Raw genomic sequence first — 19529 nt, 5'->3', positions numbered from 1 at the left:
TTAGATACCCAAGAGGATGCGTTTGACAAAAGAGCAAAGAACTGAAATTACACTGATGGCTGGATCGGGAAGCAGTCGCATGGTTGCAAACTTTAACAGAAAACATGGAACGAGCATCACACACACGGCACTGTGGCTAAACGTATTTGCAAGTTCCAGAAACCGGAAATGTTGCAGATCGACCACGAAGGGGTCCAAGACGTGCAGCGATTACACAGAGTCCCGCAAAAATAAAAACGCTTGTCCAATATACAGTGTTTACTTTTTCTATGTATGGAAACTTAAGGCCCACCCTGTAGTTTGTCGGAGTTTAGAGCCAGTTTTTCCCACCAGAGGCTATATACTTTTTGAAACAAATACGACTTCAGATTCGATCAGTATTCACATCCAGACTGCCTGAAATAATAAAACATTTGTGCTCATCAGAAACTCTGTAAAATCCATTGCTATATTAATCGTCTCTGTCTGTGGTTAGTGGCAGCGCCACAGTGCGGGAGTCGACCAGCATCACATTTTCTGCTTGTCAGTAACGCATCTAGCTTTATCTGCCTTATCTGCTTGCTAACACCACGCCTGTGGTACTGTGGATTGTTCCCTGCTTCGTGTTGATTAGAAGCCCTCGCTTTGTTTCTCAGGAGATTAATTGGAAGCTGCAGACAGTTGTGACGCTGTGTGAGTGGAGAGATCCTCTCCCTGTTTGCAATAGATATCAGGACGTGTTAAGGTGTTTAGGCAAACAGTGATTTGCTTTTATCTCCTTCGGCAGAGACTAATAAATGCCTCTGATCAATTTAAAGATATTTTCTTTAATCAAGGATCGGGATGTTTAGGTTGTACTAAACGTTTTTAAAAGTTAAGCAAAAGCATTTAAATTAAGTATGTAATAGAGAAGCTGCTTCCTTTGTTGTTATCTAGTTTGATATTTGCTGAGGGTTATTGCAAGAACTGGGAAGTTTTTAATGAGTACATTTTCAGGTTAACCACCAATTGTATTTGGATAATAACAGAGACGTGTTGCATGATTGTAAGGAAAACTATAATTTGAATAAAAGTACACTCGTGTGCTAGGCTGGCCTAGATGAAGTCTAGACTTGTATATGATTGAGAACTCGAACATTGATATTCACACATTCCTTATCGAATTGTCCTGAGCTTGAGCGGTTTTGCAAAGCTGAACAGTACAGTGTTGCATTCTGGGCTTGTTAGAGGTTTCCTGTCTGTTCCACTGAACTGTTTTTTTTTTCTTTTTGCAAATGGTAATCAGAGAGACACAGTGACAGAAAAACAGAAGAAAGAGAACGTGGAGAGAGAACTCGGGGAAGGACTTCTGTATTTATCCCCAGTAAGAGACTAGAGCCTGTGATCATGGCAAAATAAGACGTTTAATTGGATCCAAATTAGCTTCCGGTCAACAAGAGATCCTGTCCGTCTCCCACAGCTTTCACAGTTAGTGTATTTGTGATATTAATGGAGTTTCAACATTTAGAGGACATGGCTAAAGTCGCAGCATCGGCCACAACTTTCTGGAGGAATGTATTATTATCAGCATCACTTTGAAGCACCGTAGTGATGGTTACCACTGCCTGTTTCAAATGCTGGCCAAAAGAACTCTCTAAGTAAATTTGAAATGAGGAATTTTCTATGTTTCCTTCAAATCTTATTTTGCTTTATTTAACCATTAAAGTTAAAAACCTCTTTTTCAAGGGACTCCAGCATTTTAATTGGTAGTTAAAGTGCAATTAAAATACTATTATTAAAAATAATAACAATTTATACACTTCATCTCTAGTGCTCTCAGTCTGGACTTAAAAGTTCATTTCCAGTCTTTTTGCAACATGTTTCATGTAAACTGAGCTGAATAAGCCACGGCCCTTTTCTCAGTTCTGTGCAGGGAAATAAGATGGACAGCAAAACAAAATGTATATCATTGTTTCAAATCAAAACGGTCCTTTGGTAAATACTGGGGCCTTTACCTCAGTGCACATAAACTTTAGACCTTATCTGATAAAACTGGATCTTCCATAGTCCTACACAGTTATAATACCCATTTTAATCCATATAATGGGAGGGAAAAAGCTGAGGTGTGACATCACAACCCCATTCCCGTCGGAATGGGCTTTTAACACATTTCTAGTTTTAATTTGTAAATAATGTTTAAAGAAAAAACACATATAATTTTCTTTCCATTTCACTATTAAGAATCCAATAGTATTAACATAAAAACAATAAGATTTGCATTTGTAAGTTTAATCAGAAAAATTGCTGAAACAGGTATATGAATACTTTTTGAAAGGCACCATATTCTCACTTATCTGCGGCAACACAGCATCGAAATGGATTTTAATTTACATTTCATTGTTTTTTGTTTTTTTTGTATGATTTGTCGTCACTATTTTCCAGATGCATTTAGCTACTCAGCAGGAGTCTGTCTGCCTTCGGTTCCTATTATCCTTCAAAATGTAAATAACTTTCCAGTGCGTGCGTGCGGGGGGGTGTGCGTGTGTGTGTGTGCGTGTGTGTGTGTGCGTGCGTGTGTGTGTGTGTGTGTGTGTGTGTGTGTGTGTGTGTGTGTGTGTGTGTGTGTGTGTGTGTGTGTGTGTGTGTGTGTGTGTGTGTGTGTGTGTGTGTGTGTGTGTGTGTGTGTATGCGTATGTGTGTGTGTTCAGACCTGAGGGTGACGGATAGCGGCAGTGTTCGTGTGTCAGAGTGGAGGCACTTAAACTCATTGTGTGATTACCGTACATGCTGGGTGTGCCTCTCCAGCCTGTCGTCAACATACTAATGCACTGACAGCGTGTACCATCCGTCCATTTACTGTTTCCCTTAAATCCATCAGCCTCGTTTCAGCAGGAGACATAAACGCTTTTTATGCTGGTTGGAGAAAGGAACTTTAATAATGTGCAGATGCTCCTTTGAGTCGTTTCACTCTCTGGGAGTGAAACGTTGACAAAGGGCAAAAGCAGAAGGTTTAACACGATTGTAAAACAAAAGAGGATTTCTAAACATTACAAAAAACCCATATAATTTGTTGTAGGATGTTAAACTGAAGAGGGAAGAGTCTTTGCTTTGCTTTTTTTGTTGTGCAGCTGACATAAATCGCATTTTAGAAAATGTAAATGTTAAAATGTAAATCATAAGATTAGCAAAACAAGTTATGAAATAAATGTACACAATTCAATTTGCAAAATAAAATTCAAATAATTCTAATAAAATTATAAAAAGTACATTTTATGTCTGACGAGGTATTTTTTTCACTATGACGATCAAATTGTCTCCCACATAAAATGCCGTTTCAGCACAAGAGAGGATCAGTGTGGATAGAGGTGAACACCTTAAGCTAAATTGGGAAAAATAGCAATCATACTCTGACATCAGTAAAACAATGTTGATAACTTACAAAAATAAATGACGTCATCGTAACTATAATGGGGAGTAGTCCAACTAAAGAGTATTGTAACTAAAAACATTTTCTCAACCTTTAATCCAAAACAAAAAGAGGAGGAAAAAGAAGCAACAGAACCAGAAATCTGCCTGATATTCTCATCATTTTCCTTGTGCAGTTTCTACTGTGGTGTACATCAAACACGAGAAAACAATGTTTCCGAATCAAAGGAAAACTATTTGAGTATGCAGCACGCATGTTTCAGGGCATTCGTGTCCCTCGCCATCGGTGATGTGCAAGATCGAACTGCAAAACAAACATCTGAAGCTGGATTCAAACAAATATATGGTTTATTGTTCACAAGTCACAAGCTGAAATGTTGCCATTTATTTCACAGCCACAAACGATCTAGTTTTGTTTATTTGTAATGAATGAATTAGTCACTGTCCCAGGTTGTACCCCGCTTTCTTCTCCATCAACCGCTTGAGTTATGAACCAATGGGTGGATGGAGCTGCCTAATTTTACTGAAACACTTTGGCTCATTCCCTAATTGTTTTAACATCACATTGTGTTTTCTATCAACCTCCTGCGAGGCCTTTAAATCTGCTGTTTCGTCTCACATCCTTTATTCCCACCTACTGCAAAGTTGCTCCCACTAGCAGCTGTTTGCAATGAACAAATCAAACAGGAACAATTCAGATAAATCAACAAACAAGCAGTTTCTCCAATTAAAACACAAACCGCAATTTTGTTTGGTGCTCTTTTTTCGCTGTACATACTTCTTCCTTTGGACTAGAAAGCCCCCAGTTTTTTATTCATCTGCTCCGTAGAGCAGAATTCCCAAACCTCTTTGGCTCATTAATGAAGCTGTGAGCAATTTGGAGCTGACTTTGCTTGTACTTTTGGACCAGCAGTGGTCTACACCTCGGAGAGTTCAGGCATGGAGTCAAGTCTTTCAGCGGATCTCGTGATGTTGATTGAGGGATTTGGCCACCTGTCTCATCAGGACCGGCTGACTTGTCAGATTTCACTATATATATATATATATATATATATATATATATATATATATATATATATATATATATATATATATATATATATTGAGTGAAGTTTTTACTGAGTTACTAAGTTTTGCTTGGATTTGCTCAGCATGACTCAGTTTGATTTTGTAGTGACCTAAAGTAGAAAACCATCCAAACATTCAGTGACCTGGCCTGGATAAGCTGAGCTAGGAAGTAGCAGAGTCAGTACAAAAGTCCAATTTAGTTCTGCGAATGAACAGCCTGACTCTGGACTCTAAAAGTAGCTGCTTTCCTCCTTCTTCTTCTTCTTTGTCAGTTCCTGATGCTGGTAAAACTGGCACATCCAGACGGCTCCTGTTTATTTGTATTGGGCCTTTCTTTAATCCTCAGAGAGCAATCGAGTCAACATTTGATAAAATTTAGACTTTACTCAGCGTCGTTCTTAAACACTCATTTCTTATCTACAAAACTGAGACCTACAGATGTAGAATTGGTGTTGATTTATTTGTTTGTTGTTTAAAAAGGGCTCATTAGATTCACATTGATCAGTCCGAAACCGACTGTCGTACTAATATCTAATAAATTCTTAATCATACGTAATTAAATACAGTTTGTTACAACTAAAGGTTTCTGGGAGAGGAATGAGAATGGATTGTTAAACTGCATTTTGACACACAGTAGATTTGTGTGGGTGATCAATTCAGTATTGGAAGAATTAAAATGTCTTCTGACAGTAAGGGCTAAAGCGAAAGGTTTACCGTTTGCATCAGCTACATCTTATTTCTTGTTACCTAATTCGTTATAATGAAGAACCATAGTGATCTCTCATCGCTGACACATCCAACACCCATTTAGTGAATGAATGATACTCACATTAACAGGATTCATTAGATCAAATTGTGCAGAATCCAACACCAGCATGCCCTTCAGGTGGTGTGAAAGTCCTCTAAACGACAAGAAACATTAAAATAAACATCTTTCACCCGTGCTTTATGAATCCCTCTTCATCCCTCTCCAGTGAATCCCAATGATCTTGACCTTATTAAGTGGCTTCCAGGCAGCCAAACACAAAGACTTTGTTGTTCTGTTTATGTCAGCAGATTTCAAATTTACAAATGCTGCCTATGAGTAAGGAGTATTTTATTTGGATCTACTCTGCCTCATTGCTCACATAAAGATTAGAAACTCTGCTCCACTTATTAGTTGACCTGAACCGTTGCAGGTAGAGCCTGAGTATTTTCCTAGAGGCTGAAAACCTAAACTATCAGAATAAATTCGTTCTACAAACGGTGTGATTTTCCAGCTCCTGTTGGCGCCGTTTCTCCTTTTTATTGGGGCCAAATGTAATATTTTGTCTTAAAACACTTTGTGGCAGAGTTCCCCAAGCAGATGGACTTAAACGTGAAGCTTTATTCTCTGCAATAAACCACAACGGTGTGGCATTGAAATATACAACACAAATAACCTGGCTCAGCAAAGTAGGATTTAGTCTTTCTGGTTATTAGTGGGGGAGAAAAGGAAAGTAATGGAGGATAGATCAGGAAGCTGTGTGTAAGAGTCTGCCAACACTTGATCATGTCCAGCGAAGCTACAAACCATCTGAATGCCAGAAAGCAGCGCGCAAAGGTATTAGTCTGCGATCGAAGCTTTCTTTTTAAGGAGACCAAACAACAAGCAACTATTGTTTACTAATCTTTTCATTTTTGGGAACAATTGGTTAAAAAAGAACAGAAAATCTGCTTTTTAATAGAAAAAAACATCTTTCTGAAATGCTTTCCAATCAGGTTTTTATTTTTATTTTTTTGTCACAACAGCAGCCCTATTAAAATATTTGATCAATACATGTCTTCGGAGTCTTTTTAATACTTTCTCTGCTTCTTGGTTGATTACAATGTGCTGCTTTATAGATTAAAACGATATATGAGATTTTCTCAGACTACCTTCAGTTCTTACAGATCTTACTTTATAAACCAGAACTACTTTGGATCATTTGGAAATTGTAAATCTGAGAGAACAAAGATTAGGAAGCAGCTGTGGCTTGGTGGGAAGAGTAGCTTATTTTACTCAGACTGTAGAAATGTGTTGAGTGGTCACTGTGATTAAAAAAAAAGATATGAGTTTAGTCCTTTTCATGATTTACTTATTGGGTTGCACAAGGTTCAACGTGGGTTTGTTAACATCTCTTGCATCCAAAGAGATCAAAAGATTAAAAAATAAATAAAATCAACTCTTTAGTGTTCACAGCTTTTACAGACAAACCACTTAAAACAATTGTTATAACTCATGCCACAAAGTTTTTAAATTATCAAGTAATTTCCATGCAAGAACTAAATTTGTTTTACTCATTTCCTAGATAAATGGCAGGATAAGATAAACAGTAGTCCTGCACATTCTGGCCATTTTCTACACAAAATATTCAAGTGTATTCCATGTCAACGGGTCGTTTGATGCAGGTGTGACATATTGGTTGGAAATGTATTACGTAAATGTACAAGCATGTACATGTACACTGGACAATCTCATTCAGAGGACTGCAAAGACGGATGTCAACACTTGAAGGAGCGGTATTCTGCATTTGACAGCACGTTACCTTTAGTTATAAAAATGCTGCATATTTAAAAATTTAACAGAAAAAATAATGTTGATGTTACTGTTTAGAAGCTGTGATTAATCATAGGTATTCCAGCTCGACAGTCTCTCAAAGCTTGCATGTGAATAATGTGTATAAATCCAAGTCATAAATAACTTGATTGATTGTCTTAGTCCCTGAAAAAGCTGGAGGTCGTAGCAACTCCCACCGCTGTACATGTCAAACCAATCAAAAGCTGTAAGAGTAAAGAAATGTAGAGTGACTCTAATAAACCAAGACGACAGTTTCTTTTTTTTTTTTTTTGTTTGAAGTCATAAAGCCGAAAGCACATCTGTGTTAAAACCTGTAGTCATAGCAACAGTTTAAAAGAGGAACTTCAGAAGAACAGTCATGGAGTTTGTTCATGGTTACCAAATGAACTTCTTCTGACCAAACTAAAATAATCTACTTGAGAGAAATCAGTTTAGCTCTGCAAACTGATCAAGGGCAATGTTCGACATTAAACTCCACACTAACGGGTCAGTCAGGTCTTCTCTGATGGAAAAACAACTTTTGGGATGTTTACTAAGAAAAGATCATTACTCTCCTGCATAATTATGCAGATAATCTGAGGCCAAGAGTGTCAAGTCAATGAAAAGTAGCTTGGACCCGATGGAGTCTGCATTTCATCCTAGGAGAAAGAAAAGAAAAAAAAAACACTGGAAGGAGCTGGAAGCAACTAAAAATGACAACTAGTAGGCAGAGAATGATCTAAATGCAGAAAAGAATATTTGGAAAATGAACAACCAGAAGCTGCAAGTAAATGTCTGAGGGGGAGCAGAGAGAGCTGACGAAAGAAAGTCAAACATTATCTATCGACCACAAGAAAACAGAAGTGCTCCGAAAGGTTCCCCGAGAAAAGACGAAGCTGTTCAAAGATAAAAGAAAGCAAGACGAGGCACCAAATACCAAAGGCTGATGAAGACCTAAAACAGCTGAAGATGGAAAGGAGAAGAATCTGGATGAATAAGAGACAGAAAAATCAGAAGAAAGAAAAGACCCAAATGTTGGAAGACGAGACAAAATGTTTGACAACGAAGGCAGAAATCAGGAACGAAGAGCTACAGGAGAAAAAGAGGAGCCGCCTCCACTTTCTCATAGGGAAAACAAAAATCACCATAAATCACTGTGTTTTATGGAGAGAAAAAAAAGATGGAGAAAAAGAAAGGAGGACTGTGGAGCTGGAGGCAGACAGAGCAAGAAGCCAAAGGATGCTGCTCCCCAGTCTGAACATCTGCAGCTCCCTCTGGCCCAACCAGACCTCCAACTCTGCAGAGCCTCTGCATCCCGTCTTCTCCTCTCTCCGCTCACCTCATCCGTCAGAACCTTTCTGCTCGTCTGTTTGACACCTTCGGCGTCCTTCCACCTGCTTCTCCTGATCCGTCACTTTTCCTTCCATCCTTAGGCTCATGAAATCCTTCTTCCACCCCCAAAAACACAAATTGTTTCTTCTTCTCACATCCTTCCTGTCTCTATCTCCCTTCAAATTCCCTCACTCATTTCGATTATTGTCAGTAATTAATAATTATCAGAAAACATACAGGAAAAGTGTTTAATTGTGATGCGTTTAATATGCAACACGCTTTCTGTAAACTTCACTTACAATATGTTTGAATTCTTTCACCCTTAAAATGTAATTAAACTAATTATGTCATTAAAATAATTAATATTTCATTAAATGGAAAAAAGAAAGAACTGTTAACTGTGGTGGTAAATAAATAAGGATTAGAAATGCAGATTGACGTACTGCAATGTTTACATTCATCCTCTCTGTTTGCGTCCAAACTTTTCTTTTTTCTGATTTGTGGGATAAAAATTATGAAGTACAAATGTAAGCAAAAAGTAAATAATAAATAAATAAACCACCTGAAATGTATCTGCGTTCGTGTGGGCGTGGTATCGCTGTAGCCGTGTCTTTGCTGAGGGACTGCTCTGATAATTGAGTTCATCATAAGCGGGTCTTTAACCCGCCTTGGGACCGGCTCATTAGAGTGTTTCAACACTCAACGTCTCGTTACACTGACGCCGAGGAAGAATGCTTTCAACCTCCCACTGATTAATATGTTTTCAGGCAAGCTGTGTGTGTTTAAACGTGCCTCAGCAGCAGAAAGAAAAACTGCTGATTTTATCTGCTAATGAGGTCTATGTGCGACGCACGTGCCCGTGTTATGCCAGCGTAATTTCTGATATTTTGAAGTCTGTCAGCGGCTTAAGCTAGCCGAGTGCTGCTGCGGATTCGGAGGTTAACACCTGGTAATTACAGTAATCGCATGTGTTGAGATCAGATTCATTTTAGCACTGAGGCAGATTTGTATGGACATTTCAGTTCTTTTAGTGTCCGTCACTCAGCTGACTCGCTGTAGTGCTCACGTTTTATTTAAGACCTTTGAGCTGTCGCATTTGGGTTGGATGCTTCCTGGAAAGGACTTTCAATAAATGCAGTTGCAGAGAGTACGTTCCAAAAGCAACATTAAAAACTATGGGGAATTGGTTTTATTTGGGTGGGTGTGGGTGTGTGTGTGTTTTGTCTTTGTTTCTGTCTGCATTCTGCTTCTTCAGCTTTTACACTAAGAGAAAATAAGTTGAGTGAATAACACAATAGATACAAAAGAAATCATCAACTCAGAAAATCATTTTACTGCTGTCAGGTTTTCCCACCAGCAGAACTTATCCAAGGTTTTCCCTGAATGTTTCTGAAAGTCTAACTTTACCAATAAGGCTGCAGGAAATCTGTATGCGCCAGACTGAGACCTGCACTGTAAATACAGATACTTTGAGGTCAACCTTTGATTCCTACAAAGAGAATAAGAAGCTTCTGTCAATTCTAGGTTTATTAATACTTTGTTAGTTTTCTGTTTTGAGTCACTTAATTTTTGTCTTTTTTTTTTTTGCTTTATTCTTTATCTAATAATGCATCTATACCTTGTTTCATTCTCTTTTGTGTTAAATTTTGTCATAGATAGCATAACCTTGATAAAGTAGGAGTACGGGACATGTAACCCTCACCCTAATCCTGAGGTACAAGTTTTTTCAAGAGTTTAAATATGAATATAAAGAGCCCTTTATTATTTGTTGTAGCTAAATTAGATATTAAAGTCGGGGTTGCTTGTAGATTTAAACTCTCTACTTTGGTTTTCCAAAGCTGCTGCTCCCATTCTCACTAAAACTACAAAAATAGATGACATCACTCCAGTACTAAACTTCCTTCTCTGGCTCCATGTAACTCAGAGAATAGACTTTGAAATGCAATTGTTAGCTTTTACATCATTAATTAGCTTGGCACCAAAACACAGTACAGATCTCTTGTTGTTGCATCAGGTCTGCTCAGCGTACCCAAAGTCAGAAACAAACACGGAGGAGCAGAATTCAGTTTTTGTGCTCCTCTAATTTGGAACAAACTTCTAGAAAGCTGCAAAAATGCATTTAAAGGATATTTAACCTTTACTTTAATGCTAAATACCCATTTAAGAATTTCCCTTGATGACTAGAAAACTCCACACTAATGCAGTGGTTTTTGTAGACTCGATACGAGTTACCCCCATCGCAGACGAGAAACTTAACGTGAACTTGATGCAAAAGACTTCAGATTAACCATGGACCTTTGGTTGGATTACCAATCTATAGTCTTCCAACAACTTTTTGATGCATTAATAAGTCACTGGAAGCAGTGGTGGGAAGTAACGAAGTACAAGTACTTTGTTACTGTACTTAAGTAGAGTTTTCGTGTATCTGTACTTTACTTAAGTAGATTTAATAATGGGGACTTTCTACTTTTACTCCACTACATTTTACAGTAAGTATCTGTACTTTCTACTTCACTACATTTCCTCAAAACTGTGGCGTTACTCGTTACATCCAAGTCGCGTTGCTCTTTTTTTCCGTTAAAATGTGAAGTTCAGGGACGTAAGGTGGCGTCTTAAAATCCGAGCAATAACGTGACTTAGTGTCTGTTGTCACCCATCGCCTCCACCTTTACTCGCACGCGAAGCTCCAGACATTCCATCCCCTTTCTGTTGGATTTCTTTAAAAAGTAAAAGCTGCTAGTAGCAAAAAAAAAGTGAAGTTCATGTTATGTTAGGACAGGAGACAAGATGTTTCCGTCCCTGAAATTATGATGCATAGAATCACATATCTAAGTCTAAACCATGTTACAGAGAGTAAACATAATAAAAATATGCTTTATCTGTGGCATTGTTCATTAAAATGGCACATTTCTAATGTATTAAGAGCAACTGGCAGCTGAGAGTACCCATGCACCACATACCGGTGAAACACCGTTACTGCACCCATCGTCTTTAACCCTTGTTAACAAGTAAATTATTATTATTATTATTATTATTATTATTATTATTATTATCCCATAGACATTTAAATGCTCCTTTTTCACTTTTTTTTCACACACCAGTGTGCATCACAAGAGGTTTGTTTGACTGATAGACCGGCCCAGGTCATGTTGTGGTTCCACTGACATTTGCTCTATGCCTGTTAGGAGATGGAACCCAAATAACAAATAAAAATGGGTGGGCGGTAAGTGGAGGGGCCAATGGTTCCCTGGCCCCTCCTGTTAAGCTGCACAAATCACTGCCAGTTCAGACTTGCAGGAATAATGCATCTAGTGCCCACAGATTAAGTTTTTTTTTCACAGCGCATGCTCACTGCGTGCTATTTTTACCCTTAGCAACAGTTGCCATGCTGCTTACAATGACGTCATCAGCATGACTTCAAATGATGTCTGTGTCATGAGGCCCTTCTGAGGATGACTTTATGATGTCATAGAGTCCATGACATCACCAACTGATCAGTTAATTCTCTGATCAGTTAACAAGTCAGTCAACTCGAGATTCATTTGGAAGTTTTAGCTCAGCACAATAAAGATGAACGACGAAAGCCCAGAGAGAGAAATGGATGTGAAACCTAAGGTTTCTTTTTGGACGAAAGTGAAAAAGACATTGTCCAGCAAAGTTCATCCTGGTCAAAGAAGCCCAGATTACAAAAAGAGAAACTTTCTCAGTGAACTTCTGTGGGAAGTGATAGAAAAGGCTGCAGATGGACCAACTCTGCATCTTGTCCGACAAGTCTTTGAGGAACAACATAGCAAAATTTTGAAATTGCTTTTGAGAAAAACTGGAGATATAAATGTGAACGTACTCTCGGAGATTTCAGAAGAACTTGGTGAAAGGATTTTCCAGAGTCTTGCGAGAGATGCATTCCACTTTGCCAGTGGACTGCATTTAATCGCACTACTGGATTACCCAGAAGGACACCAAGTCATCGTGGAAAAATTCAAAAAGCATCTGGAGAATCCTGTTCCTAAAGAGAAAAAGTTCACGTCTACCAAAAGAAAGATCCGAAAGACTTTTTTTCCAACTGAAGACTTGTACGCAGATGAAAACTGCCTGAGTGAAGATTATACTCAGGCAACCATGGACCCTGAACAATTTTTGAGGGACGCAAACAGGATGGGATTCAGACGTGGAACAGAAGATGAAAGGAGAATTATGGTTCAAAATATTCTATGGAGATTGATTTATAAGTCCAGTTACAGATCTACCTATGGGCATTACAAAAGGAAGCACACCGAACCGGTCCAGAGAAAGCTTGCTCCAAAAATATGGAAAGAAGTCAAAGACATAGATTTTGTCTTTTATGACAAAATGGAAAAAAAAGCCTGCCGAGACATCCTGCAACTTCTGTGGGGCAATGAAGACGCAGTTAGAGAACTGCTCTTCAAAATGATTAAAAGCAACAACCCAATAGTGATTCACAAGGTTGTGGAATGCTTTAAAAGAACCCTTGCACGACCGAGAAAAATCAATCTCAAAGACACCTTTCTCCAAAAGGCATGGGACCTCATCAAAAAGGCTGCGGGTTGTGGAGACAATCCAGATGAAGAAGAGAGGCAAGAGCCCACCAAGAATGGATCAAATGTTGTGTTTAGTCCACACTTAGCTGGGCCTCTAAATTTGGTCAACTCAGAGGTTGGTACTGACTTGGAGGAGTCAGGGCCGAACTCAGAGTCAGGGCCCGCCTCAGAGTCAGATCCCGTCACCGAGTCAGGACAGACGTCTGAGACGGGACCCGTCTCAGAGTCAGGACCCATCCCCGAGTCAGGACCCGTCCCCATCTCCGAGTTAGGATCTGTCTCAGAGTCTGGACCCGCCTCAGCGTCTGGACCCGCCTCAGCGTCAGGACCTGCCTCAGAGTCAGGACCCGCCCCAGAGTCTGGACCCGCCTCAGAGTCTGGACCCGCCTCAGAGTCTGGACCCGCCTCAGAGTCTGGACCCGCCTCAGAGTCTGGACCCGCCTCAGTGTCTGGACCCGCCTCAGAGTCGTGGCCTGTCACCGAGTCAGGACAGAACTCTGAGACGGGACCGACCTCTGAGACGGGACCGACCTCTGAGACAGGACCTGCCTCTGAGATGGGACCTGCCTCTGAGATGGGACCCGTCTCCGAGTCAGGACCCGTCCCTGGACCCGCCTCCGAGTCTGGATCCGCCTCAGAGTCAGGACCCGCCTCAGCGTCAGGACAGACCTCTGAGACGGGACAGACCTCTGAGACGGGACCTACCTCTGAGACGGGACCGACCTCTGAGACGGGACCGACCTCTGAGACGGGACCTACCTCTGAGACGGGACCGACCTCTGAGACGGGACCGACCTCTGAGACGGGACCGACCTCTGAGACGGGACCTACCTCTGAGACGGGACCCGTCCCCAAGTCAGGACCCGCCTCAGAGACGGGACCTGCCTCAGAGTCGGGACCTGCCACAGAGTTATGACCTGTCTCTGAGTCAGGACAGACCTGAGTCCTCATGCCTAATCTCACCAACCTAGTGACACCTTGTCAGAAGTATCAAAACTGTTCCTCAGAAGAACTTCGCATCTTACCAGAGCGAAGCAATCTTACCAGATTGCTTACAAGTTTTCAACCTGAGAATACCGGAAACCATTAGTCATCTGTTGTTACAGTGAGAGAAAGACGGGTAGATTAACCCGAAGAATCAGAATTGGAGGCCGAGGGAACGATAGCCCACTGGGAGGCTAGAAGGGGTTCGAAGAAGAAGGAGAGAAGGTGGGGGGCTGACGTATCGTTAGAGAGGAGGGGGAAGCGAAGGATTGAACGAAGGAGAGACATTGTGGGGGGCTAGTGTACGATGAGAGGTACACTAGCCCCCCTCAATGTAGAGGTAGATGTGAGTGGTCAAAGAGGGTGGTGCCGGTCTAGCGTACCGTTGAGTGCTGGGGGGCGGATGGACGGCGAATTGCAAGAAGGGGGAGGAGGTTTGGCTGCAGAAGGAGGGGGCGAAGGAGAGACATTGGGGGGCTAGTGTACCATGAGAGGTGCACTAGCCCCCTTCAATGTACAGGTAGATGTGAGGGGTCGTAGAGGGGGGGGCCAGTCTATCATACCATTGAGTGCTGGTGGGGGGGTCCGGACGGCGAATTGCAAGAAGGGGGAGGAGGTCTGGCTGTAGAAGGGGGGGGTGAAGGAGAGACATTGGGGGGCTAGTGTACCATGAGAGGTGCACTAGCCCCCTTCAATGTAGAGGTAGATGTGAGGGGTCAAAGAGGGTGGGGCCGGTCAAGCGTACCGTTGAGTGCTGGGTGGGGGGCGGCCGGACAGCAAATTGCAAGAAGGGGGAGGAGGTCTGGCTGTAGAAGGAGGGGGCGAAGGAGAGAATTAATCCCCCCGATCCACCTATAAATGCTATTTTATTTATATAATTAGGGCTATTGTAAACAAATATTTTAGTAATCGCGTAATCTATCGATTATTCTTACGATTAATCGAGTAATCATATAAAAAAAATTGACAAAATAAAGTTTTGGTTAATCTGGCATAACAGCAGTGTTACTATCGGATATCAATATCAGTCCAATTTTTTATTTTTGAGCTTCCCTAGCAGTTACTTTTTTGTTGTTTAGAAAACTAACCTGTAATAATAACTCGTTTTCTAAGTTAATCTGAGAAAAAGTCATACAAAATCTAAAATTAATTTCAATTTAATAAAAAGAGGCAGGCTCACAAATACGCTTATTAAAAATATCTATGATTCAGCTTTTAGTTTATGTAGTCAGTCAGTAGATGAACTATCACGTTGCCCCATACATGTCAAGCTTTGAGTTTGAGAATATGGGAAATGTCACCTGAAGTGGTGGTGGGCCATAATTTAACAGTTTGTTCATGTTAAATTATTGGGGAAAAAACTGTTAAATTATGGAAAAATTCTGCTGAAATTCCATAAAAAACAAGAAAGTGTACTGGCAGAAATTACCAGGATATTTCCCTATTTTTTCATGGAAAACTTTGAAATAAAATACTGTTAAATTACGGGAAACTTCTGATGGAAATTCTGTAAAAAACACTGAAAATATCATGGCAGAGAATTAACAGGACATTTTCTGTATTTTTTTTTTTTTTTCAGAATTTCCATCAAAATATTTTCCTTATTTTAACAGGTTTTTTTTATGTCAAATTTACCAATATTTTGTTAACCCAAAACTGAAATTCTCTCTTTTTACTCTGTTTTTTGTGATGCATTCACAAACTTTTTAAAAAACCTTGGACATTTCCAAATACCATTGAAGTCTGTATTCTATACCATATGTTAATTATAGTGTAAAATATATTACAGTTAATGTATTTAATATATTATTAACATAATTTTGAAACAAAATTAAATTCTAAGTCCACAGGAAATGTAGTTGTAGAACACAAAACACTTAGTTTGAAAGTATCTCATGCAAAGTGATGTAAAAATGAAACCATTCTACAATCAATTTGCAGACTTTATTTTGCAATTTAAGACCATAAATTGACGTCATCTAGTCTTTATAACTAACCTTTACTATTATATATTAAGAGCTAAACATATTCTTGAGCTTGCTAATGTTTATCTTCTGTACATCACAACTAATTTATTGCATTTTACTATACAAATTTTCAATGTATAAATTAAATGTAAAGCAATCTCGACTCTAGTCTTTGAAGTCAAATAAACAGTTTTGTTAAGTTATTACTATAAGATGGAACATAAAAAAATTGCTTTTGAACATGAAAATCATAGTTGTAAACAGGATCAACATACTTCAAAATAAATGCCGAAAGTCAACCATTATTTTTATGAAATACAGGTATAAATATTTTGTTAAAATCAAATGCTACATAAACCCAGCCGGTAACACTTTACTGAAGGCGGGTGAATAAGACTGACATGACACCGTCATAAACATCTGTCATGGACATGAATAAGTCTTCATAAATATTTATGACTGTTGTCATAAAGCGTCATTCAGTAAATCATGACACTTTTAATACAAAGTTGACATTATTGAAAATGTCTTTGTTTTGACAACTTGACATTAATCTAGACAAAATGATTAATGATTGATTAATAGTATTCAGCAGGTTGTTTTCCAATGTATTAAAATTAAATATGATCGGGACACTTAATGATATTAGCGATTAGGTAATCCATTCAGCAAGCACTTTTACTTTTAATACTTAAGTATTTTTAAAAGCCAGTACTTTTTTACTTTTACTTAAGTACAAATGCTAATGTGGTAGTTTTACTTTTACTTGAGTACATTTTTGTCTGTGTATTTGTACTTTTACTTAAGTACATTTTTTGAGTACTTTCTCCACCACTGACTGGAAGTCAAATGGAAGTTAAAATGCAAACTGTCTTCTTCTGACTTACACCAAGTTTGGCTTTTTCTTTTATTAACTTCACCAAAAAAAAAACACAACAAAAATAAAACCTGATGTTTCTGACATTTGCTTAAGTTCTGCTGATTGGAACTGTTCATCTACATTGCATTTAGGATTGCTATTGTGCTACTTACGAAACAAAAGCAACAAAAAAACAAGCAGGGATATTACTGAGTGTAAAGCTGAACCTCTCTGCTTTTAGACGTGGGGGAAATCTGGGGATTTTTTTCCAGTTTAATATACAGAATACAAATCTTGTGATTGTGAAAATGCTCCATGTAAAGCTTCACATGCCGAGTTTAGTAAAGAGATTCCAAATAAATTAACTTTGCGAAGGAAATCTGCCAGTATGGCTCAGGATGGAGAGCAGGCGCACAGCCAGCTCTGCACAACGTGAGTCAAAGACACTTTTTTAAAATAAATTAACTTACTGAGCGGAAATTACTAGAATGTAATCGTGCGCGGCTGTTTCTTTTCCATTTTGAAATATTTATACATTTATTCTAATATAGTTAATGTGGTCTGTACAAATATTATATATATATATATATATGCCTGGCACATGTAGTTATTTCAGAATCATTTTATTTTCAGCCAGGTCTTTGTTGATTCCAGATGAATCGGTGAGCAGGATTGTTGTTTACAATCGGCACCATCATTTATTGATTAAAAAACGTCATTCTGAAGTGATTCCTCCACTCTAGATCTTGTTCTTATCGTTTAATGAATGCCTCATCAGACCTTCTCTCTGTTAATTAAAAATGATAACAAAAAGCACAATATTTTTTCTTCTTCAGCTCTTTTATCTCTTCTGCACCTGCTGCGGCTGCAGAGATGATATCCGTTGTGTAGTTTAAAACATTTAGGCTGGTATCAATGTTTGCACACTGTTTATGAGCAACTTATACTTTTTCTTCTGCTTATCAGTTTAACATGAAGCGTCTATAAACACATTATTCTTGATTTATGTTCTGTCATCATTAGTTTTCCGCTCTGCGTAAGCATCCAGGTTGTAATTATGACTTAAAAATGATCAAATGCTTCTGCGGCTTCATTGAACAACAAAACCGCATTGTTCATATTACACAGCTTGATCAGATAATTGTTTAACTGCATGAACAGTAATTAGGCTTGGCTGCAGTGCAGAGCTGAAATCAACTCGGTGGAATCTTAACTTCTCAAACAAAAGCGACAGAATCAGCATCAAAAAGGGTCGAGACGCAGCTTATCAGCAACATCCCCGAGGCCCCCGCTCAGGCATGTCAAGACGTGCTTCACACAACAGAAGTGGAATCAACTCTGAAGAGACAAACAAAAGCAACCCACGTCTATGAGAGAGGGGAAAATCAGGTGCTGATCTGCAGAAGGCTTCAGAACGAGATGGCAAAAGCTTCTTGCGTGCAACTTTCTGTTTTTTCTTTGTTGCTAACTTTGTCGATTAAAAGTGTTGAAGTTTTTTGAATATATGAGGAAAAGTCTGGGTACTTTATGAGGTATGAGGCTTTGCTTATGCTTTGTGTAAAATATAAGACTGACATTAACAAGTTGGCGCATGCGATTAATCTGAAATTAATAATGCATAATAATCAGACTACTATATTCAACTAAATGTCTCTGCTCTATGGAGCAACAAATGTTGAAAAATTTTCAACTTTATTGCATTGCGCCTCTATATGTACAAATTATGCCGGTTTTCCGGCTGGATGAGGACAAGCGACTGCTGCTTCGTTGCCCAAGTTACCTAGGAAATGAATGGAGAGGGATTTTTTTTTTAAAAGTTTTTGTTGGCTCTAGTGGCCTTTATTTGAAAGTGGTTAGGCAGGAAAGAGGGTAATGACAGAGGAGGAAGACATGCAGCAAATGTTGCCAGGCTGGGAATCCAACCTGAACCATCGCCATGAGGACTCAATACGTGGGTTGTGCTTTGCCCCTGCGCCACTACAGCACCCAGAGAGGGACATTTTAAGTTAATGTTCAAAACAAAACGACTTCCTTGAAATCCTGAATATAAAACCTGGTAAACTGAGAATCTTCAGACATGCTTGGTGTGAGACAGTAAAATACTTTTTGAAAATGTGCATACACTGGCAGTTTTTGATATGGGTTATATGGGCATTTTCCCAGGGTGGCATCAGAAAGAGCCGTCTCCTGAACATGCCTTTTCTACATTAGGGGAAGAAAAGGCATCCTTATAGGGATTTCCCTAAAAAATCAAAGGATGCTTCCATCTTTTGTTAAAAGTTTCTGGCTGTAGCTGCCACTCTTCTCTCGCTCGGCTCCTTTAATGAACACCTCATTAGTTGAAAACCTCATTAGTTGTCTAATGACATGCAGCAAATGATCCAGGGAGGAGGCGAAGGCTTTGTTGCGTCTTAGTTACAGAAGGTGAGATGCTCCTTCAAAACAGTGGATTGAAATAATCTTGCATTCTCACCAAAAAATGAAAAGGTATTCCTAGAGATCCGTTTTGAAGCCGTCCTTTTGTGAAGATTAGGCTTGATTTGCTTCGTAATGAGTGGGAACCTGAAAGACAATGCGATGCTTCTCCCTGCCTTCCAGATCTGTGACAAGGAGTGGCACTACTACGTGATCAACGTGGAGTTTCCTGCAGTGACGCTCTTCGTCGACGGCGTGACCTACGAGCCGTACCTGGTGACGGACGATTGGCCGATTCATTCCTCAAAAATTGATACCCAGCTGACTGTGGGTGCCTGCTGGCAAGGTCAGTACGTATGTATTTATGGATGAACGTATGTATGTGTACGTACAGGTTTGTTTAT

The 19529-nt window shown here is 39.4% G+C and overlaps 1 protein-coding gene across 1 annotated transcript in view; it reads left to right on the top strand.

Moving 5' to 3' along the window:
* The window catches only part of LOC103479345 (calsyntenin-2-like), a 160312-nt gene that overhangs the window by 122620 nt on the left and 18163 nt on the right, over positions 1–19529 (top strand). The window contains exon 10 of the mRNA XM_081598634.1: positions 19309–19471. Within this exon, the coding sequence (XP_081454760.1) occupies positions 19309–19471 (163 nt within the window). The remainder of the gene's footprint in view (positions 1–19308; positions 19472–19529) is intronic.

This window comes from Poecilia reticulata, chromosome 17 (genome assembly GCF_904066995.2).
Source record: "Poecilia reticulata chromosome 17, P_reticulata-male-v2, whole genome shotgun sequence".
NCBI lineage: Eukaryota > Metazoa > Chordata > Actinopteri > Cyprinodontiformes > Poeciliidae > Poecilia > Poecilia reticulata.
This window is presented reverse-complemented; position numbering and strand designations above follow the sequence as displayed.